The sequence below is a fragment of the Pagrus major genome, chromosome 22 (genome assembly GCF_040436345.1).
Source record: "Pagrus major chromosome 22, Pma_NU_1.0".
Classification (NCBI taxonomy): Eukaryota; Metazoa; Chordata; class Actinopteri; order Spariformes; family Sparidae; genus Pagrus; species Pagrus major.
The window spans coordinates 14,707,144-14,730,665 of record NC_133236.1 but is presented as its reverse complement, the minus strand read 5'-3'; the positions used below and the strand labels follow the sequence as shown (position 1 = coordinate 14,730,665).

Here is a 23,522-nt window from a genome sequence, read left to right as displayed (position 1 = left end):
CTCCTCTCCCCTTCCTCCTTTGTGTCTCTCTCCTACTGTCCTGCTCCACTTTATCCCGTCTTTTGTTTCACTCTCCTCATTTCTGTCCGCCTCCTCCCTCTTCTTCATTTCTCTTATCTCTGGTGTCTCTGTTCTCTCCTTTTCCTCTCTGCTCCTCCTGAGTGTGTCCACTTCCTTTTCACTCTAACTGATACACAGCAGTAGCACAAAGGATGCTAACTTTAATTTCAATAAAATTTTCAGCTTGAGGAGGAATTTGAAGTCGTACATTTGTATTGCACTATGCAAAAAACCTTCCTGTAATTGCAAAAAATATTCCTTTTATTATGGGATTATTTTGCTTTATATTAAGATGAATGGCTTGTATAAACTGATATACCCATGGCTGTGACAAAAGGTTTACTTTAATGAAGATTTTGTCAGGTTCTTGATTAGGGTTTTAACAGTGTGGATTATGTCTTGTTCTTCTTATTGTGGCCACTAATAGAGTTAATAACAGGCTTATGGAGCTCTCAGGGGGATCCTACTGATGTCTATTGTAGCTGTGTGTCTGAGTGTTTATTGTTCCTTCGTTTCCAGTTCCCATAATTCCCCTCTCCCGCTGTGCTATTCTGTTCTGTTGGTCTTTTCTCTTTTCCTGTGTTTTGTGTCTTTTATTTCCTCTCCCCAAGGGTAGAGATGGGTCATCGGGTTGCCATGACAAAAGCTTTGATTGTTGTCCAGATCCGGGGGATGACGTCGGAGAAATTAGTTTTCTGAGAAATATCAATAATTTCAAAGGAAGTAAATTGGTAAATTCAGGTGTGCTTACAGTGGATAGAGAATAATTCGCAAAAGTACAAGTAAGAGCCACCAGTGTGAAAGTGTTTGCTGAGAAGAAGCTTTTTCTTTTGCTTGTTTAATTCAAATGTGGCTAGTGTGAAAAGTTTGAGTGGTTAGTGAACACAACAATTAAAAATACAAACAAGTATAAAGCATGCAAAACAAAAAAAATTTAATACTTTTATTGTAACGGTGCAAGAGAGAGAGACCTCTCTTCAAACATGTTAAATCACTTACAATCTTACCTTTGCAATCCGTAGGTGTTTTAACCCTATGTTTGATGAATAAAAAAACAAAACAAAACACTGTGTTCTAATTTTCTTTTCGTTCATTTTTCTTTATCTAACCTTTTATTCTTTTAAAATCTAGGGTAAATTTCCCTCTCGAGCCCAATGATAAATCTTCAAAACTCATAACATGGGAAGGGATGTCACTCTTTGTTTAAGATGCTCACATCTCAAAGACATTTCAGCCCGTTCTCACTCCCAACGCGTCAAAATACGACGGCCAGCCAGTCACCCTTCACCTCTTGAAGCACCCCTCTAATGCAGTAGTATAAAAAGCGAGAAAAGTCCAAGTCAGGGGGTGGCTGGGTTTTGCGTCCTGTTTGTGACCAACAGTTGAGCGTGATTTATTTGTAAGTTACATTACAAGACTGAATATGTTTTTGTAAACAAAAGTATGATCTTTTCCTAAACCTGACCAAGTAGTTTTTGTGCCTAAACCTAACCGAAGTGCGACAGTTTCACAACATTAATAACAGTCCAAAAGTCATAATATGTGAAGTGTTTGTCAGCAAACTTTATTTTGAAATTGTAAGCGGACATTGCATATTGCTTATTATTGCTAACTTGACCGTAGAGCTTTTATTTGTAAAGTCTGCATCATAGTTTACTCACTCGGTAAAGAACCTGTAGATTGCTTTATTTTAATGGGTCATAAGCCAATGTGGGACTTTGATTTTTAGATATGTCTTTGTCTAGTCTGACAGTGTTTCATACTTTCAGCTTGTTGTCTGAGGTCCTCCAGCCTCATTGTTGTGGTTGAGTCTCAGCATCCTCATCGTCATTTCCAGCGCATCTCATCTGCATCTCTGCAACCTTGCATAACACCAGACCGTGTTACAGTCCAACGTTGCATTTGGAGTCGCCTATACGTGAAAACAGCACAGTCTCATTCATGGTCACGTTAGCAATGACAAAACAGCAACGTCGGCCTACATGTTCAATTTAAAGGCACAGAAACCTGGTTCGGTTTAGGAAAAAAAACATGGCTTTGTCCTTAAAACTGTCCAGTAAGTCTCTATAAAACATCATCTGTGGTTTCTTTCACTTTCATCATGCTCCTATGTTGTTGCAGTTGAACAAAACCTATTTTTTTCCTCCTGTATAAGAGACCTGAGTGTGAATGCAGAGTCCATACTGGAGTGCAGATAAGGTAATGGTGAAGGAGGTCGAGCGGGACGAGCGTCTGATATGTGTAGGTTGTGTAGTGTGGGTTTAAATTATGATTTTACTGTCTTCTGGAGTCCAAATCAGCAAATGGGGCTAGATGGAGAATAAGTGTTAGTCAATAAAACGTCCACCCAAGTACACCGCCGTGCCCACTAGTGTGTATGTGTGTGTGTATTTTCAGTCAGCCTTGAAATGGGTGATTCCTCCTCTCGGTTTAAGAACTGAGAGTAATGATGTAGAATGGAAGAGGTTTATAGAGGCATTAAGCCCACCTCTTACACCCTCTCTATCTTTCTCCGTCTCTGGCTCTATTTCTTCGTCTCTCTCCCCCTCTTCCTCAGTGTCCCCCTCTCTCTGTTTTTATGGTGGCATTATTATCTCGCTCTCCCACCCATTACTGTTCAGGTTGGAGCAGAATAATAAATTTCAGGATCGTGCCGACGCAGCGTTTCTCCACCTGAAGCTCATTCTGTGGACTCGACAGAAACTGTGTTTCGGAAACTGTGCACCGAAACACACAAGACAACAGAGATTGGAGCATATTCTTGTTTTTCCTTACTTTTTAAGTATTTTTTAAATGAAAAGTACCATTAGTAGAAGCAGAAGTTATGGTTGTTTGTTTGTGTTGCTGTTGCGAAATTACTGTTATTGGAACAGTAGTGCTGCTGCCATAAACTGTTACCATATATCTTAAATAAATTATGTACTATACCCTATCACAAGATATCTACAAAATATAGGTATACTGGTTAATTTCTAACAGTGAGTACATTTCCAACTTGAAACAAATCTTTACAGCTTGGAAAAATAGTGGTATTTCGAATTCTATGCTTGATTTAAGTAAAAATGTTGTCACACCTACAATTTTCTAAGCTGCTTTTTGTGCTCTGGTGGATTTCTGAGACTTTTTTGAGATTTCTGTGCTTATATGCTGGGTAAGAAAAGAAAACATATGCTTTGTTGCTCCCTTGTGTGACTGTCATTTGGTCCACAATTAATATATTGTGTAATTGCATATGTTGTTTTGCAAACTCGTTCCAATCAAAGCACTAATTAAAGATGCTCTGTGGAGTTGTTTACATTCAGTGTTACTCACCAAATTGTTTGTGTCTGTAACATCAATCAAACGTGATAAATGCACTTCCTTCCTCACGACACACCTACCACGCTGATTTTTCTTAAAGTTGCAATATGTAAAAATCAGCCACCTGTTCAATTCATATCAGCATATCACCAGAGAAACTGCTAACTGCTGCGAACTGTACTCTCTTTATAAATCCATGACTGTAGCTACTGTTAGCTTGTTAGCTCAGTTAGCTGTGCAGCTAACCTGGCTACCAGAGGATTGTTGGTGTTTACACCGGTAGCAAAGCACCACTGGGAGAAACAGGTTTTCAGGCCTGAGGCTATCTGGTTAGCATGCTAACTTTAGTAGATATCTCTGCAGCACAATACATGGGAAGGTTTTCTGACATAACATCCGAACTGTATTTTATTCACATTCTGTCAATAATTTTGCAAAAATTCTTATACATCGCATATTTTTAGAATAAATTAAACCTGTATTTTTCACATTCATGTTTACGATGTGTCGTCTTCTCTCGTGTTTGTTGGTGAATTGCAATGAACTAGTATGACACCATTGGTAGGTACAGCTCCACCAGTGTACAGTATGCGCATGTGTGTCCTCAAGCACACGTGCGTGATAGGGACCCACTCATAAAAAAAACGGTCCATAACGTTGCAAGAGGTCAAAAGCCCTAAACCCTTAAAGTAAAACTGACTCTACATATTCAGTTATTCTCCGCCATCTTAGGCACTTATCTTCAGCAATCTTCTTGTGCAGCCTGCTGGTGTGGAGGGGATCAAACACTGATGTCAATTAGTTAAAAAAAAAAGAAAATTAATAATAAAGAAACACGTCCCCGCTGTTTACAATACTCTCAGGGATTTTGCTGCTTCATCATTACTTGATCTGGTGCAACTTGTAGCATAAGGCCGATAGTGTTAACTAATGTTGGCGAACTTTTGAGAGATATTGCTGTTTAACTGACATTTTAGAGTCTGTTTATGTCACTGTGACTTGTTACATAATGTCACTATAAATATGGCAGCATTAGGTAAGCCTAATGAACTCCATGGAAGTAAAATAAAAATCTTTTTAACAGTGTGTACAAATGGCAGCTTACTAGGACATGCTTCCATGCCAGGAGAAACACAATTCATCATGACAGTATTTTGCTTAATAAATGTATTAATCTCTGTTTCTTCTTCTTTCTTCAGCTCTTAGCCTATGGAGGGAATGTGCTCCATACCGTGTCTTATAATACAGACAAACAAGAGCAAATGGACATTAGAGTCACCTCGGAGCCCGACCTAATCATTGAGGTAAGTCTTCAAACATGTACAAAGATAAAGGCATACTTTTACATTATCTCCTCTAATGAAGAGCTGTTTAACAACTTTTCTGTTAATGTACAGTTTATATGGTTTTTCTAATAGATTTTGATTTTTGATTGTGAGTTTTATTGCACCCTTTCATTAAATTTGCGAGATTCTTCAGGAGCAGTGGGCTGTGTGAAGCTGTGAAATAATCTGCAGTTGTCTGGGCAGCACCTTGGTCAAGGGCATCGACCAGGAGCATCTTTAACACTTAACACAGGCATGGCTTGTGTAGCTGGTGGAAACAGTCATGCGTGTTTTATGCATTTGTGTCTGCAGCATTATTTATCTTTTCCCGCAAGCAATTGACTTTTGCACCAGTGAAGACCACTAAATGAAGTAGCAAATATAAGCTGTTAACCGCGCACGCACGCACGCACGCACGCATGCACGCACGCACGCACGCACACACGCACAGCTACAGCTGGGAGAGAAATGCTGAACTTAGCAATAAAAAATGCAGATAGAGAGTCTCCCTCTCCTCTCTCTCTTCGTCTTTATAATGAGCAGCTTGTGATATGATGTATGGCAGCAATAAGCAAAGCAGCAACACTATTAGTTAACTGTTTATATCTCCTATATCACTAAACAACATTGTGTGTATGTGTGTGTGTAAGACAGTGTAAAGTACACACACACATACAAACAGGCACATAAGCAGGTTGGTGTGTTCCTGCATGTTCACAGTGTGCCAGAGCTGCAGAAATGATCCTGTTATTTCACACACACACATTTCTCCCAACGATGTGTTAAAGAAATATATTTACATTCATCTGTTATATGCAGTAGTCTGGGGAAGTGTCTCCTTTTTTAGGCACGGACTGGAAAAGAATGAAATACAACTTAAAAGTTTCATCCTTTTAGAAAAACTATTTCAGATTAAATATGGATGCAAAAGTAAAACTAATAATTGTATTATGACTTTGAACTAGAGCTAGGAAGACAGAAGAGACAAAAGAAAAGAAGGAAGGGAAAAAGAAAACAGAAGAAAAGGGAAGAATACATGAGGAAGAGAGAATTAAAGAACAATAGAAAGAAAAGAAGAAAGGACAATAGGAAACAGAGACAGGAGGAAGTGAGAAGGAAACACAGGAAGCAAAGACAAAAGAAAGAGAGAAACAGCAAAGGAGGAAGGGAAAAAAATGAAGGAGGAAGAAACAAAATGAAGGGAAGGACAATAGGAGACAGAGATGGAAGAAAGTGCGAAGGAAAGATTCAAGGAGAAAGGAAACAAGAAAATTAACAAATGAAGAGGGGATACAATGGAAGGAAGGAAATAAATAGGGGGAGAGGGAAGAAGAAAGGGGAGAAACATTTAAGAAGTGAACAAAGGCAAAAAAGAGATGAAGTAAAGAAAGAGGAAAGAACTGAGTGATGGATATTCACACACCAATGAGCTTGAGTTATTTAAAGATGTGTCAGTGAGATGGACAGACAGGGAGGAGATGGGAGGACAAGTGCCGGTCTTGTTGTCAACAAAAAGCCTCTCCAAATGATGACGATAATGAGCCACCTACGCACTGTCAACCGTCTTTCTCCCTCTTCACTGTCTCTCTTTCAGCCATCGTCTCGTTGTGTTCCTTTCTCTTCCCCTCGCTGTTTACTGTCGGCGTATCTGCATCAAGTTGTGATATTGTTTGCTTGTTGCACGGTTTTGTGTAGCACAGAGGAGAAGCTTGTGCCTCGGTTGTAACTTTCGTGGGATCTGAATAGACAATAATCTCTCTGTCTTTGTTTGTCTGCATGGCTTTGTTGATTTCCGTGTCTTTCTGTCAGTCCTGCCCACTTTATCAGCCTCCATCAGCACAGTTAAAAAGAATGGAATTAAACAAGCCTTTCATGACAATGATGGCAACAATCAACTGGAAATGTGTGCATCTGGAGTTTCTCATTGAGCATAAAACAACAAGACTGAAACTTAATTTGATTTTCTTTCCAAATTTCATTTGAGTGCATACTAATGTAATCAATATATTCTGAGTTCTTCTACAGTAGCACACGATGTTGAGGAACGAGTTAAAAGAGATGTTAACAAATGAAATGCTTTCATCGTGTCAGTTTCAGCTGTCAATACGTTTTCAAGAGAACAATACTGACTGAAAGAGATAGGCTTGTTTGATTCTGTATTTTTCTTATCACAGGAAATCCCATGATAAGAACAAAACAAGCCATAAATTGATCCTGCGAACAAGTAACAAAAGTGTTACGGTATGTTAACCGGGTAAATGTGCAACCAGTGAACTGAGTGGAGAGCGACCACCACCACTCTTTTGTAGCTTGCTCGTCCCAACATTGGAAGACTTTGCGAACCCTCTGCTGTAGCTAATTTTTCTGTTATCCGTAAAGAGGAAAATGCAAAGTATTGGAAGACAGATAATAAACTGTTGTTGGTTTTGGTCTTTTTAATGTAATTCTTTAATGAGAGCAATACAGAAAAACCACCATCCTTATATTTAAAGGCATAATATGTCGCCTTTACACATTAAAATATCTTGAAACAACTACACGTGTGATTTATTTAGTTTCGTTTTGTACTTGCATATGGTGGCCCAGAAGCGTCGAACCAGATTGACTGTGAGTTCATGTGCTGTTGGAATTATCGGAAAAACATTTTTCTGACTGGGAAAATTCACATGAATGCCGGAAAGTTGGAACAACAACTCCGAAAGTCTGAGAAAATTTGGATACACGAGTTCCCGAATCGACGAAACATGGCGGACAAAAGTAAACATTGGGTTGATGCTCCCACTTTCCGACATAAACACACCAAAGTTGGAAGAATGACTTCCTAAATCAAGAAAAAGGGACCATCCGGGGAGCATGTGAATGCAGCATTAAAGGCCACAACACATCTGAATCACTAATGTTAGCTAAATGACGTAATACCAATGTTACTGCATAGCTACAGTAGCTTCATAATAGCCTAACTTTAGATGGCAGACTACATAAATATGAGCAAATATGAGCTGATTTGTGACAGTCACATAGCGATGGTAATCATAGTTAGCTAGCAAACATTTCATTTACTTCTCAAACTTGTACTATGTGTAGGCTAATGGCGGAATACAGTAGAAGCTCTATTCCGCTGACACTCACTTTTGTCATCATGTTGTGGCTTTTGCATTTGGTTCAACTCTTCTGGGCAACCATACCTAAATCATTCACAATGTTCAAACCCAAAAAATCTGTTATTTATCAATGGCATCGTATCCCCTTGTTGCGATAACTTCTTGGGAAACACGTTATTTGGAGAGTGAGGAGGGAACCCTGCAAATTAGCTAGCTCACGTAAGCTAATAACGTGAATTCAACTTTAATGCGTCACCTTGTCCGTGAGCATGATTCTCGCCTGTGTCAGATAGATTTTCATGGGCAAAGGTGCTTGTTTGACAATTAGGACAACTCCAATTATTCCATGCTACTTCACGACATCATCAAAATACTTTTCTTGTCATGATCTGATTGTGACCCCTAGTGGCAGGAATTACATGCTGTGAATTTAACTTCCTGCGTTGTGATAAATAGATGTGAAACACATTAAAAGTTAGACAATAAAAGCTTAATGAAAACAGTCTCTCTCAGGTGACTGTTTTCATGTCAATCTGCCTCTTTTCTTTGTCTCTCTCTTTCTTTCTGTCTTTATCTCTGCATCTCTCAGCCCTGCGGCTCCATTCTTACTCTTTATCCCTCCCTCCATCTTCTCTCTTTCAATTAGTTTTTATTTAATGGTTTATTGGCATGGTAAGATCCCTCTCTCTCCCTCTCTCCCCTTCCATCAGTAGTTGTCACTCTGCGTTAGCTGCTACATGCCATTGATCTGCTCTCAACAAGAGATAGTCAGATACCAGGCCCGGGCTCAATTCACTTTGCATTCAGTCCATTCAAAATGTCAATAGAAACTGCAGCTCATTACCTAATGACACATCATTCACTCTCACTCTCTTTTCTTCCTTCAGTTTGGTTGAATATCGTCCTCCTTTCTGAAGGAGTTGTCATACTGTATTTATGTATTAATGAGAACATCCATTTTCTAGATTTATGGACTTGAAGGTGAACTGCAACAAAGAAGTACAGACTAAAAAAACTTAAAAATGTTTACTTCTACTTTCTCTCCCAGGGAGGCGGGATGAAGATTATTGACAGAAGGTTTGGCCAGCCGGTGTACCCGTCCTCGCCAAGCACCAATCATATCGCTCTCCTTCCAGAGAACTTCCTGGTTTCAGACAGCGCGCAGCCGATCAGTCGGAGGGATTTCTTGTCTGTGTTAGCCAATGTGAGCAGATTGATGGTGCGGGCCTCTTACAGCACAGAACCCAGCGCTGTGTACAGGTAGAGACAAACACAGACACATTTAAATGCAACACGCTCACCTCTACACTGTTGGGCATTAGTGGATGGTTACATTCAGTGGGTGAAGTGTTCCAAACTACTACTTACTTTTTTCTTTTTTGTATTTGTTCTGTAACAGTCAAGTGTAGTAGTTTTGTGCTTGAATTTGGAGTCCCTTGGTGAAATGTTGCACAGCTAAAAACAAGACTTAACACATTTTTAGTGTCATCTTGTCATTACACTATGTACCAAAACTTACCATATTAAGTGAGAGCAAGAAATGCCAACTCTTGCCAGCTTTAACCCTCTACAACCTAAACATAAAGCTGACTTTATGAACTCAGGTCATAAAAGTTCCTAAAACCGAATCAGAAAAATACAGTAGTCCTGTTTGTAAGAGGAGGCGTATGATTATCTGTAAAAACAGACAGGCTACCAATGTGCCACATGTTTCTGCTTGATATCTCACTCTCTTTCACTGTGTGTGTGTGTGTGTGTGTGTGCGTGTGGGTGTGTGTGTGTGTGCGTGCGTGTGCGTGGTGTATGTATGTACGCAGACTTCACTCATTCACAATGCAGGTAGCTAATCCCTCCGCCAGAGGAGAGAGGAGAGCTTCAGCTGTAGAATTCTGCTCCTGTCCTCCTGGATATGCTGGAACTTCCTGTGAGGTAAACACACACACACAGATACACACACACAAATGCAGACACACACACACGCACCTTCCTCAAGTTTGAAACTTCCTTTACAATAATCAACAGAAAACAGTCTTGGGGAAAAGTATGTAAGTAGGAGTACTATAAAACCATGTTAAGTGGTATTTTGATTGGAAAATGTCCGTTTACAAAGCAAGCACTCGAGTACTTTTGTTTTGAGATCAGATCACATAGACTCACTAATAGCCTCTTCAAATTTAAGTCAATCAGCAGTGTATGAATGTGTTTTCACTCATTGTTAGGAAATGTCTATTCTTTAAAGATTGCAAAACAGCTAACGTTTCATCAAGGAATTGGGCCATTTTTTTGTCTTTAAAAACAAACTGTTGCTCACAGAAAATTAATGGAATTATTAATAGTACATTGGTATCGGGTATAACACAACCAATGTTATCTTAAGCAAAATTTTGTCTTTTCAAGTTTACTTTCATGCCGCTTTGTAAAAAGTTCGGGGAACGAATGGCTACTTGAAAGTACATTTGTTATTCGGAATTGAAAACCTTTGGTACACTTTAAGCAGTTTTATAACAATTGAGTAACACCAAATATTCAAACATATCATCATGATCCCTAAAGTGCTGTTTTATTATATGTTGCTTTTAGTGGACCTGATTGTCAATGTTACTTTTAGTATTACATGATTGATGAAAGGATCATCCCAGTTTTCTTTAAAGCTTGCCAAACAAAACTGAAACAACAAGGTCAACTCTGTGATTAGTTCTCGTCTTGTCTGACACACACATGCACTCATACATACGTTACCATTTGAGAGCTCAACAGGCAGAATCGCGCTCAGAAACATTCACTGTGTAACACGTAAAAGCACACTGGAGGTGCTAATTAGAGGCTCTCAGGATAATTACTCCACACTACAGCAGCTTAAAGACGACTGTGTCTGTTCTCCTGTCTTCTAACTGTGTGTGTGTGTGTGTGTGTGTGTGTTTCAGACGTGCATTCCTGGTTTTCGGAGGGTTAACGGGAATCTGTATAACGGCATGTGTGAAGCTTGTCATTGCCACGGACATGCCTCACAGTGCCACGAGGTCACAGGACACTGCCTGGTAAGACGAGCACACTGGCGTGATTTACTTTGCTTCACTCATTGTTTTGAAGTGGTTCGCCAAAAACCAAGGGGAAGGATGTACCAGGCATTAAGTGTTAAAAGCATTAATAAAAACTTTTATGAAAAAGCTTTCTTACTTTTGGTATTTGCAGAATGTCAAAAGAGAGCGCCGGAAAAATGTGAGGAAAAATATATTTTGAAAAAACGTGCAGAATATTTCAAATTGCAGGTGTTACCATTTTTAGACAGTATTTTTCATGTAGTACTCTTGTACTGTAATTTCTCTTTTAACTTGACAAGCTGTCACCCCATTTATCATCATTAAAATAAAATAGTAGGTAACCTGCCTGTCATGATTAAATGAGCTGACATCTTTATTCATGTTTTAAGCAGTCAACTTGCCCATTTTGTTTTTAAGATGAATAATTAAGAGAGGTTAATTTAACTGGCTGGGAGTCCTGGATTGCTCACATTTTTTGGTCGATTATTATTTGAGATTTCACGAAAAAACTGGAGAAGTAACCAGTGGATATCCCAATAAAGCTTAATCAGAATCAGGTTTATAGGCTAAGTTTGTGCACACATACAGTATATTCCGACAATATTTTTAGTAAATAATCAGCAGTAATGTGGATCTAATGACTAACTGGGAAAAGTCAAGTATTAGAACAAGTACAACAGTCTGTTAAGTTCATAATATGACATCACTTTACTGTAATACAGCCTTTAAAACCAGGAAAGACCAAAAATCTTATGTCATGATAAAATAATATCCAAAAATCTAAGACGAAATAAAGTCACAGAGTCTCAAATCACGGAATCAAGGATATAGAATCGGAAATAGTGTTCTGTTGTGCCTACCAGAGGGGGGAAGTTGGAACAGGGTGTGCCCTGGGTGTAATCTGGAGATGTTTAAGCCCTGAATGGAGGGCAGGTTGGCACCAATGGTTCCTCTCTGCAGTCCTGACTGTCCGTTAAAGTCTGTTACTGTCCTGTTTTTCATGGCCGGAGTGTTGCAAATGTAGAGCTGGATCAGCAGCTCCCCAAGCAGGTTGAACTTCATGAATTGGTGGAAAGTACATCCTCCCGCTCGGTCTTTTTGATGATGGAGTCTGTTGGAAGCCAATTTTATATCCTTGGAGATAGGTGAAGGTGTCTACAGCAGACACAGAATCGTTGGGTACATTGATGAGGGATGGTGTTCCGGGGCTCCTCAATCAAAAAGGGGAGATAGCCCCTCTACCCTCTGTCACTTCATGACACAGAAGCACAAATCAGAGCAGAAACATCTGGAAAAAAAAAAACGTATTTAATTTGTATTTGAGAGGGAAATCAGAGGTCTCATTATGTTGTTCTTGGATACGCCATCTAGTGGCCTTCGGAGGAACTGCAGTTTAAGACACTTGTGCCCTGGCATCACACACACACACACACACACACATGCACACACACACGCTCACACACACACACACACACACACACACACACACACACACACACACACACACACACACACACACACACACACTCACACATGCACACAGATACATGCCAACCTGCTGATGTGCTTCTGCACACACATCATCGTTCCCCAGTCTACACATTGCCTCAGGCTTAAGCTGTCAGTTAGCATCAAACTAATACACACACACACACACACACACACACACACACACACACACACACACACACACACACACACAGCTGTGGGTTTTGTATTACCATGTTATGTTTCATTATAGATGAGGAGGATGCTGGGATATGTCAGAGGGAGGAACACACACACACACACAAACACTCACACACTCTCTGAGCCAGAAGCCTAAGATAGACAGATGAGAACACACACACACACATACAACCGCAGAGAGACAACTTGACATAAACTGACTCACGGACGTGCATGCAAACAACCACACACACACCTCCTGGATACATATTCATACACTGTCACTGACGGATGGATAGATGGACTCACACACACCCTTCCCTGAGGACTGTGTTTGGATACAGTTGGATGGCTGAATGATGCTGTGGTCCTATAGGTTAACGCAGCGTGTGCGTCTGTGTCAGGGTGTGTTTCAGCAGTGAAGAGACATTTGATCTGAGAAGGAAATGATTCGGAACACAACTGACACTCCTTCACACACACACACACACACACGCGCATACACACAAAGTAGCATGGCTAAACTGGAACTGCTGTCGTAGTTTGACTTTTTAAAAATATTTCGGCCCAGAAAAGAAATGAACAGACCCGTGGGAGGAAGACAATTTCATCTCACTGTAATTTGTAAAATGACCCTCAACATCTTAAACTGAAATGTTTTAATACAGAATTACTAGTTTCATCTGTATCAGAGCAATGAAATGTCATGCTGAATAAGTTTTTTAATTAACTGTATTTTGGGGGCAGCTTTGGAATAAGTTATTAAGGACTTATTCACATTTTGTGATATTACTGTTGGTGGAGGCAGAGCTGCAGTATAAGGCAAAGCAGTCAAGAAAAGGCGAATGTGGTCGTATATTGTAGTTTAGTTGATTTGCTGTTTTATGTTAAAAGTTTATCCTCATGTGTCATGTTTCACTTTCCATTTCCCATCTTTGTCTGTTTTCTGTGTTTACCTGGTGCATTTAAGTCTTTGTTTTCATCCTGCCTCTCCTGCGTTCCTGTGTCTGTTCCCCAGTCCTCGTGTGTTCTCTGTGTTCCTGATTTGTTTCCCATGGCTCCTCGGTTTTTGTATTACTGTTTAGCTTTCTGGATTCTCCTTGTTGCCTTTTTGTTACTTGCATTTGTTACTTGCATTTTGAATTTTTGATATTTGGACTTTTGATGTTCAACCTGCCTTGGGGTCCTTTTTCAGTGAACTGTGACAAAATGTCATCAATCATGTTGTTTCATTAGAAAGATTTAAACAGGGCCTGTAGTGTTGTTGGTTTTATTTTCATAATGTGTTACCAGTTGATCACAAAGAGGCCAGATTCACACTTAATCTCATGTGATGTTGATGCTAGCCAGCAGAGTGATATAACATTCATGGTAGAACTCCATCTTAATATCAACATGCTTTCATTATATGTTTCTACTCAAACAAACATGACATATGTTCATGTCTATTTTTTTAAATAGTGGAGAGAATTGAACGAGGTTCTTGGGTACATTATTATTAACAAACTGTTTGTGCCTATTAATGCTATGTGCTTGTATGCCAGTTGTTTATGCTAATCCTGAACTGCATCATTAACCTTGACCTCCTTGAGATTGTTCCTCCTGCTGCTGTCTGCTTGACAGTGATTTGATGTGACAGCTTTATTTAAAAGCAACAATATATCAACAACTGTCTGCTGTTCTCATTTCACTGCTGTAACCCTTTGAGCCTATTAGTTTTTACCTTTCTAACATCTAACCTCTAGTAGCAAAGTGTGACACTAATTACACCAAAACAGAGCAGGTCTATTGTTAGCTCTTTGGTTTTCTTCTTTTTCACCCTTGGTATTAAATACAAAATAACTTACTCTGTGGCTCATTATTCGGGTTAATTATCATCGTGTGATAAAATTGGATTTAGCTCTGCCTGTCTTAGGTTAGCTTTTTAAATACTACACTGGAGTTGATTCACAGTTATAGTCTATATACGCTTATAGTCTTTCTTCGCTTTAGGAGATTGTCTACATGACATGCTGTTGCTTTAATTGTCCGCCTTAATGCACGCTCGCTGGCTGCCTCTCCTTTCTCTTTTCTCTCCTTTCTGTTTTCTCTCTACCAGCAATGTTATACTTTCTTCGTCAGCAACACCTTTTTTTATTATAATTATAATGTTATTAAATAGGAGAGGTTGCATCACGATCAGTGCGTTTAGCAGAGCTTCTCTCTGTCTGCAGAGCATGTGTGATTGACAGTAGACTGAAGGGGAAGATCGAGGACAGATTTTCTATTAGGTATTTGATGGCATTGCTCTCTTGGATGGATAAAAACATTTGCATAAAATCAGTATACAATGCAAAAATAGGTTGCCAAGTAATATATATGTGTGGGAAACAATGCTTCTTCACCTTGTGCTATGCTGAAAACAGATAAAACTAAAAAAAAAACACTAAAATGGGCAAACTCTATTTGCTTCCAAGACAATTTTAATACTATTGAGAAGTTCTTTGATCAAACGATTATTGTGCCGCATTCCGTTTTGCAATGATGCTCTCATTTGCCTTGCGGTGTAAATCAAGGTTATTAAATGATTTGTTTACCTAATATTTTGTTTGATATGAATGAACTTTAACCCGTGTGTCTCTTTCAGGACTGTTTCCACCACACTACAGGCTCCCACTGTGACACCTGCCTACCTGGTTACTATGGCAATGCCACCCGTGGGTCCCCTGCAGACTGTCAGCCCTGCACCTGCCCGCTCAATCTTCCCAGCAACAAGTAGGTTCTGAAGAGGCTCACAGTGACGACACAAACACTTCAATAAATCAGTGCTGAATTTCTGTCTTTTTGAATTCCTCTACTTTCCTCACACTCCATATTTTTTTCTTTAAAGGATAAGGGTTCATCACTGTCGGTTGGAGTATAATTGTAATGAAGTGAATGGAAATATCATCACCGCAGGTAGAAATCAACTTAAATGTGGCTAGAAAACTTAATGCAGTAGCAAACTCGGCCTCCCACAAGTCATTAAGTTATGTAAAACCTTGATTATACATATTGTCTCGTATGGAGAACTGGTCATGCTGCGCCTATTTTTCAGTCTCAAATCATGGTTGTTCAAGTTACATCAACTATCTTACACTCTTAGTAGTTCTTTTTCATTGCCTGTCCTATGGTGGCCCTCCTAACATCTGGTCCTGCTCTGTTGGTGCTGAAGATGACCAGTGATCTCTGCACTGGCAGCGTTTAAAGCCTCGAACGTCATCAGTCACATGACGCAGTGATATGAAACACTGTGCTTTATAGGAGTGAAACAGTTGCTAGAGCTTCAGTATTGCGTGTCCATTTGTAGTATACTGTCAGATCAGTTTTGTTATTCCTCATGCTAGGAAGAAACTCTAGTGAAGGACCACCGTTAAATCCCCAAAGGACGTAACTAATCATGTCAATGTACACAGAAAGTTCAGCACAAAGAGTAATATACCATATTCACACGGCGGCCATTTTCCTTTGATGTCACACTCAGGAATGCTGGGGTAATGTAATGCTGCTGTTTTCTAGGTTGCAAGTTGTACAAATGTAGGAAATCTGAAAAATCATTCACGCATTAGCTTGCATATAATTTCATTGTCATTTTATAATCATGCTGTATCAAAGCATTTACATCTGCTTAAATCTCATACACGCGTGTTTGATGCTGTCATATTTTAACAATAACAAAACTTTCACTAATGTCAGGTTGGATCCCTAATTAAGCTGTTGGGCCGCAGACCACAGAAAACAATAGCTTACGTAAACCCAAACTAGCAGACTGCTGTTGAGTTGATATCAATGACGCAAGCAAAGCAACACAGTACATAAAATAAGCACAGCAGAATCGTCATATACACCAATCAGCCACAACATTAAAACCACCTGCTTTATGGTGCGGGATCCTCCTGCATAACTGTTATTGTTGCGGTGATTGGGTGTATTGGCTAGCTCGGTTGTAAACTTAATTACCAAATCACAAATCAACAAACACAGAACAGCTGTAATAAAAATCAGATTTGACAAAATAGAGGGTAACATTAAAGATCTGCAGTTTCCCCAAATGACCAGACAGAGATGCTGTGTGTTAGGTGCACAGATGTCACCAGCATGGACACGCACAGACACACACACACACACACACACACACACACACACACACACACACACACACACACACACACACACACACACACACACACACACAGGCAGCAGCAGCTGAGAATCTCCATGCAGTCACGACACGTCATGCCCAAAACTCTCCGAGCTAAAGAAAGACAGAACTCTCTCTGTCTCTCACCTCTCCTCTTCTCTACCTCCCCCTAACCCCTGCAGTAATAATAGCTGGAAGGTGCCGTGCCTTTCAGCCCCTCGAAATAGCCATCTAGTCCCTTCGATTCACTGAAGCCAACCACTCAAATAGCCAGCCAGCCGGCCAGCCAGTCAGTCTGTTCCGGTTAGCAGTGATGTCTAAGCTCTTATGAACATCTGATAAAGTGATGTCCATATTAGTTTCAGCATGCAAAGCAGGATGCCGATTTACAGCGAATCAGTAGAAATCAGTTTAGTCCTCGAGTGCTGTTCCTCTTTATTTACACCCAGGCTTAATTACCTCACTGCCAGGGAGGCTTTCAGTCTTTTTATCTGCCTGTCAGTTAGATCTAAATCTACTTAACAGATTTCAGGGAAATGTAGTTGAAGTCGCTTCGTCAATTATCTGTCCCTGAAGAGCCCCAGACAGAATTTCCTCTGCTTTGATTTTTATTTAAAAAAAACTGCTTTCATCACTGTTATTACAGAACTTCTCTCCTACACAACATACTCGGATAACCTTAAAAAAACATTTTTCTCTATCAGGTAACCCTCTGGCCTGTTTATTTAATTATTATTTAATTATCATTTGATTATTTGTACATTGTGCGGTTTTAACCAAATGTAGACAACATCTATAGTCAACTGTTGAGTCTGAGTCACTTTAAATTTGCACAATTAATCATCATAAAAGCCCCAATATTCCCAGGATTTAGACATCCTCGAAACAATCTGCATGATTGTCAATTATTCTTTGTATTTTGCTGTAGATCTGGATCAGATGTTGTTTGAGATTTACACTTTCTATTATTAGAGGAACTCATTTGGATGATTATGCTGCCTTGGCAGAGGCGTGATTTGTGGTTGTGTATCAGTGTTGAATGAAGTCTTTAGACGTGTAAGGTATCTTGTAGGTTCGGATTGTGTTGCCAGTCGTAACAGCATTAATGATGAGCCGTGTTACTGTACACCTCAACTTTCCTCTGCCTTCACTCCAGCCACACATTAATCTCGGCTCAATTACCTTTCTTCACAATAGCATAGTGACAGTTTCACATTTTTTGCTGCACTGTTTAAATATCTGTTGTTTTGTTGTTGTTGTTGTTGTTGTTTTTTTAGTAATACATTTTTTTTGTTGTTGCATGACTGTATTCAATGACATGTTTTTTCTGGTACTTAATTAGCTGGTTTGACTAAAAATCCAGCAAATGATGGTTATTTTATTTTAAAAATATCATCAAATTGACAATACCATTATAGAGGGTTTTATCAATAATACCCTCTGCTACAGTAGAGAGAGTGTTTTGCAAATACTGTGTATATATATTGCAGTACATTAGGCTTTTCACAGCTAAAGCGCTGTCTTATCAGATTAAATTTTAAAGATGTTTGTCTCTACACATGTTCTTCAGTCTCCTAATTTCCACCATTAAAACATTTAGAAAGCTCAACCTGTTATCAAGAAAGTTGGGAGGCTGTAAAACTCCTTTTTGACAATATATTAAATGTTGAAACCCTAACCTACAGACATCCATCATGTGTGCTTGAAAAACAATCAACTGACTGATAAGATAACTCCAACAATCACACATGTTGGGTTTATTTTCTTTTTCAGGGATCCTTTTTTTGATTTGTTTAAGAAGAGGGTATACTCCTGAGGGATAAACTGAACCGAACTGATAACGCTGCCGGAGATCCTTTATTGATTTGCTTGGATAGAGGCTTTACTTGGGAGAATTTGAAAATGTAAATGACAGTTGTCAAGGCATAAAACCAATGATCTATTCATTTCCACAAATCCAGATGTGATAGTCTAAAAGAAGCATTGCTGTCAGTACTAAAAGAATGATCTTTAAATTGAACATCAAATGAAATTTCAACCTCAAATTTGACACACGTAATGACAGGGGCTAAACCATTGTCATTTGCAAACAAACACAATGTGTTTGCAAATGATTGTGTTCTGTTTTATTTATGTTTTGCACAGCATCCCAACTTTTTTTTTTTAACTTAGCTTGTACAAATATATCCAATTTTATACATTAAAGTGTTACTTTAAAGTTGTTTGTTGTTTACATGCACTGGCTAAGCAACCTTACTTGTAAGTCTGTAGGCCAGCTTGCAGTTAGCGAGACAGTCAGTCAGTCAGCCAGCCAGTGAGTCAGAGTGGGGCCTGGAACCCGAGCCAGCAGAACTATCTATAGTTTATGGAAGTGGGAGGGTGACAGAACGAGGGAAAGAGAATATCGCTTTACTCTGTCTGTCTGTCGCTCTTTCAGTTCATTTAGGTTTACAGTTCGTGGGCAGGGAGATTGTTTTCAAATTCAGGAGTGTGTGTGGAAGTAAAGACGTGTGGGTGTGAGAGAGAGGAAATTAAGTGTGTGTTTCTGGAAGAGTGCGAATGTGATGATTAGAAAGTGAAAGTAAGGACACAGGTGTTTGCGTGTGTGAGGAGACAAACAATGGCCTTAACTCGCCTCTGTCCTCTCTTCTTCCTCCTCTTCCTCCTCCCGCTCCCAACACCTGGACAACGCTACCGAACTCATCAACAACTTCAACAAAAACAACAACAACAACGTCTTCATGGCAACTACAAAAGTTTCAGTCCCACTTGCCACCTGGGTGAAGAAGGGGAGCTGATGTGCGATCAGTGTCAGCCTGGATACACAGGACCGCGATGTGACAGGTGACACACACACAAACATATAGAAAAACACACTCACATGAACACTATGCTTAAAATGTATGCCATTATGTTGAATTATTGCCTTCAAGCTTTATTCGGAGGTGTAGAGCTGGAAATGACTCAATGCATCATTGCTCATCTAAATCTAAATCTGTTTTGACACCATTTTAAAATAACTCTTTGGACATTAATCACGAAGAACGTTTCATATTGTTGTCATTCAAAAAAACAGAAATAAACCAGGTCTGTAGTCAGCCATTCCCTAAATAAAAACACATTCTGCTGCTCATTAAGTGTTTTTTGAGCACTCGATGTCTCGTTGTCCATCTAGCTTTCTGTCCACAGCACATTTATTAGTTGAGTGACGTTCTTGTTCCATTAGCTGTGAGCTTCTTTACCCACCCAGGGCTAATGAGAAGTCTGTCTCAATGCTACTCTTGTTAAAACGTCAGCCTGTACTGTCATGTGTTGATGGTCTGCATCAATATATGTATATATAGTCTTTTCGCCACCCAGGCTCGCTGATATACAGTTCATTTGGACTTTTTTGTTAAAACTGAAACTGCCCACAGCTGAAATTATGAGTCAGTGTGCAGTATTTGTCCATTTGTTGTAATTATTGAAGCGGCCGAGTGAAATCGGGTAGCTCTGAAAAGTCCACTTTGCAGCAAGTTCAGATGAAGCCTTGTGCTCAGTTTTGTTGGATGGCAGTGTGGGTCAGCTGAACATTGAATGTGAACTGAATGTGTTGATACTGTATTCTTGATTGTGATCACTGCAGATGGAATTGCTGAATAAGTTGTATTAATAATTCCATGCAAAGTGACCTTGTTAGTTTCATATATCTATAAATATATAAAAACATTCTTGTCGAAAGAGGAGCGCGTCGTCTTGTTTCTCAGTCCTGTAGAATACTGTATTCACCGGACTCTAAATCTCCTACAATGCTGTGTTTGGCCTCGAATAATCTGTTACCTAATAATCTGAGGTTTTGAATTTCTGTATGTTGTACATTACTACCAGTGAATGTTTTCTGTTAATCATGTTCATAGTAGCAAATGAAAATTCTTTCATGATCTTGTTACGTTATGACTTTCTAAATTGTAATATCAGTCTGTATCAGGTGTGTGTGGCTGTGGAAGTTACCGTTTTCAATGTCCTAGACCAACAGTAGAAATTCCAGTCAAATTATATCTGTGTTACAGAGCTTAAAAACAAGTCATGGAAACTGCTGATGCCATGCATTACCCAGCCAGAGCGTCCGTATATGATGACCTGGGAATGAGACTTAATAATTAACTATCTGTCTCTAGAATTGTTTGATTTTTAACTGAAGTGAATTTTCACCTCAGTGTTGGCGGCAGGGCCATCTGTGCTTATTTAATAAGCCAGAATACTTTATTACACATCAGCCGTAAGCTAGTGATCAACGGCAGGCAAGTGTGCCTGTGTCTGTGGTTGTGCTCAGTTCTGCCTCTGACTATACTCAGCACCAGAGACTCTGTTATTATTCCTCCAGTCTTTTGTAGAGCCCAACCGATACTCGATTTTTGGGGCCGATGTTGATGCCGATATTAGGGAATAAAAAATTCTGATATGGGTATATCGATGGATATTCATACGTTTTTTGCAATTATCCCTCAAATGTGTTTATCAAAAACTTGTGACAAAGATATGCAATGGAGGCAGGATAGCCGACATTTTAACAATAAACTTTACTGTCTGAAACGACTGAAACATATTACCCCAGGCATTATTTTTTGCATTTTAATACGTTTCCATATCAGTGCATTCCAGACAACATGTATGCAAATACCGATGCCGAGCTGTGATTGGCAAAATTTGGCCCATATTGCCGGTCAACCAATGCATAGGTCTTTTCCCAACTCCTCTTTGTGTGTTTATGAAATAAAGTATCTCCCCTCCAGTTAGCAGTCAGCAAGGACAAAGACTTATTAGAGTACATCACACCCTACAGTGGAGGATGGCCCCTCCACACCTCTCGGCTGCAAGACGGGTTGGGAAGTGAGAGTGAAGATAAATTGACTTTAGATCCCAAAAGTTTGAGAAAAAATATACTCTGAGCTTTCCTCCCACTGGTAAACGGCTCCAAACTCTGTATGTAATCCCTCCACGTGAAAATTTGCTTTTCTATTTTCACTGGACATTATGACCAGGGAGATTTAAATAAGTTGGGAAAACCAGATTTGTCCCATCAAAAAGGTAAATACCGGATAACCGAAACCCTGCTACCTACACTGATCATTGTGTGTTGAGTTGCCTGTTTTCCAGGCCTTTGCTGTGTGTTGCCATTTAATAGAGAGCTGCTGGTGGACACAGGGCCTCAGCTCGCTGCCATGCATAGTTGACATGCCTTGCCGTGCAGTCCACAGCAGAATCTCTCCGTCTGGCTCTTAGTCTTTTTATAAACCTCATTTGCTGCCGGAAAGCAAACTGACTCATTGTCGATCCATTTTTTAACTTTGTCTGTCGCAGAGAGGCATCTGCTCTGCACTGCAACCCAGCCGATGACTAATATGGTCTGGTGTTGACTGAGGGGCCCAACAAATAGTTCACCACCTCTCTTTTTATTTATTTATTTAATTTATTTATTAATTCAGCTTATTTCTCAGGGGCCGTGCATATTACCATTTCTGGAAATGTATGTAAAATGATCCTAAAATGCCTAAATTGGTATAGCCCAAAGTAAATTCAAAGCTGTTGTTTAACTATTTGGAGTACAGGCATGATTTTGGGCTCTTTTTGAAAGGTTACAGCCTTAATTTTCTCTCAGACAAAATCTGTAAGTGCTTCTGTCATTGATCTACAGAGTTTGAACACACTGAATCATTTATTTTTTAAGTCTGCAGATGACCTATAACTGGCCCTATTAGCTTGAAAACACAACAGGTCCACATCATATAGTCTTACATGGTACAAATTCAAATTGAATAACGATATCACTGAAAATAGACTTTTAACACGTGTTTTTCTAATTAAATATCCAGGCGCCTGGGGAAAAAATGCCCTTTTGTGACCTCCAAAATACCCCTGCTTGAGAGTAACAGGAGCAATAAACTCATTATAGTTCTTTATTTCCTTATTTACTTTAACTTTGTGCATATAAAATAGTAGGTCCATAATAGTTGGAAAAAACTTGCATAATTTCCAAGCTTAAGGCTTTAAAACACATTTGATTTATATATTCACAGATATGAAATCTCATTGGCTACATGATCTGCAATCATCTGGAGGCTGACGTTTAAGTGGCTCAGGAGAGAGGTGATGGAACAAGGAGTGGGTCTCCTGTCTATGAAATCACGTGTTGGCTGTTGCAGGCCACAGGTTTGGCATAGAAGCTCTAACTAGTCAAACAAGGTGTCAATCAATAGTTCAGCGGTCGGTAGCCATCTTAGGTGACTCTGTATTGCAGTTTAATGGCATTTTACTTACAAATATAATATTACATACAAAGATAAAAGCACAAACTAGCATTACAAGGAGCAGAAGATACAAGGCATTACAGGCACAGTTAAAGCAGAACACAAACATGAGAGGCAATAAAAGCAGAGCAAATTAAGCTTCAACAAAACGAAAGCAAACGACACAACAACAAAAATAAAAACAAAGCACAACAGAGCAACAGGGAGAAAGTAAGACTGACGGCATCCAAAGTGATAGATTCTGAAGTACTCCCATATACATCCATGAGAATGTGTGTATGAAAAGGTGTGTTTTAATGCATCTAAATGAGGTAAAGCTCCAGCAATGATGGTGTTCGTTCTTGGGGAGCTTGTGAGCCATATGTGTATGGATATGTTCGTGTGTGTATGTGCCTGTAAATATGTATCTGCCATTATATATAGAGAGAATACATCTGTGTATTTACTTTCTTGTGGTCGTGTGTGTGTGTGCTGTTCTGATGCCATATGGTGCCTCTAGTCAGTGAGAGAAGACAGCTGGTAAACAAAAAGGAGGAAGAAAGAAAGAAAGAAAGAAAGAGGCTGCTGGTCGCAGCATTGAC

The 23,522-nt window shown here is 39.5% G+C and overlaps 1 protein-coding gene across 4 annotated transcripts in view; it reads left to right on the top strand.

Annotated features, from left to right (window-relative positions):
- Positions 1-23,522, top strand: part of lama2 (laminin, alpha 2) — a 147,776-nt gene that overhangs the window by 24,557 nt on the left and 99,697 nt on the right. For all 4 annotated transcript variants that reach the window (XM_073492815.1, XM_073492814.1, XM_073492816.1 and 1 more), the window contains 6 exons: positions 4,560-4,664; positions 8,835-9,046; positions 9,604-9,715; positions 10,711-10,824; positions 15,122-15,249; positions 19,412-19,498. In XM_073492815.1, the coding sequence (XP_073348916.1) occupies positions 4,560-4,664; positions 8,835-9,046; positions 9,604-9,715; positions 10,711-10,824; positions 15,122-15,249; positions 19,412-19,498 (758 nt within the window). The remainder of the gene's footprint in view (positions 1-4,559; positions 4,665-8,834; positions 9,047-9,603; positions 9,716-10,710; positions 10,825-15,121; positions 15,250-19,411; positions 19,499-23,522) is intronic.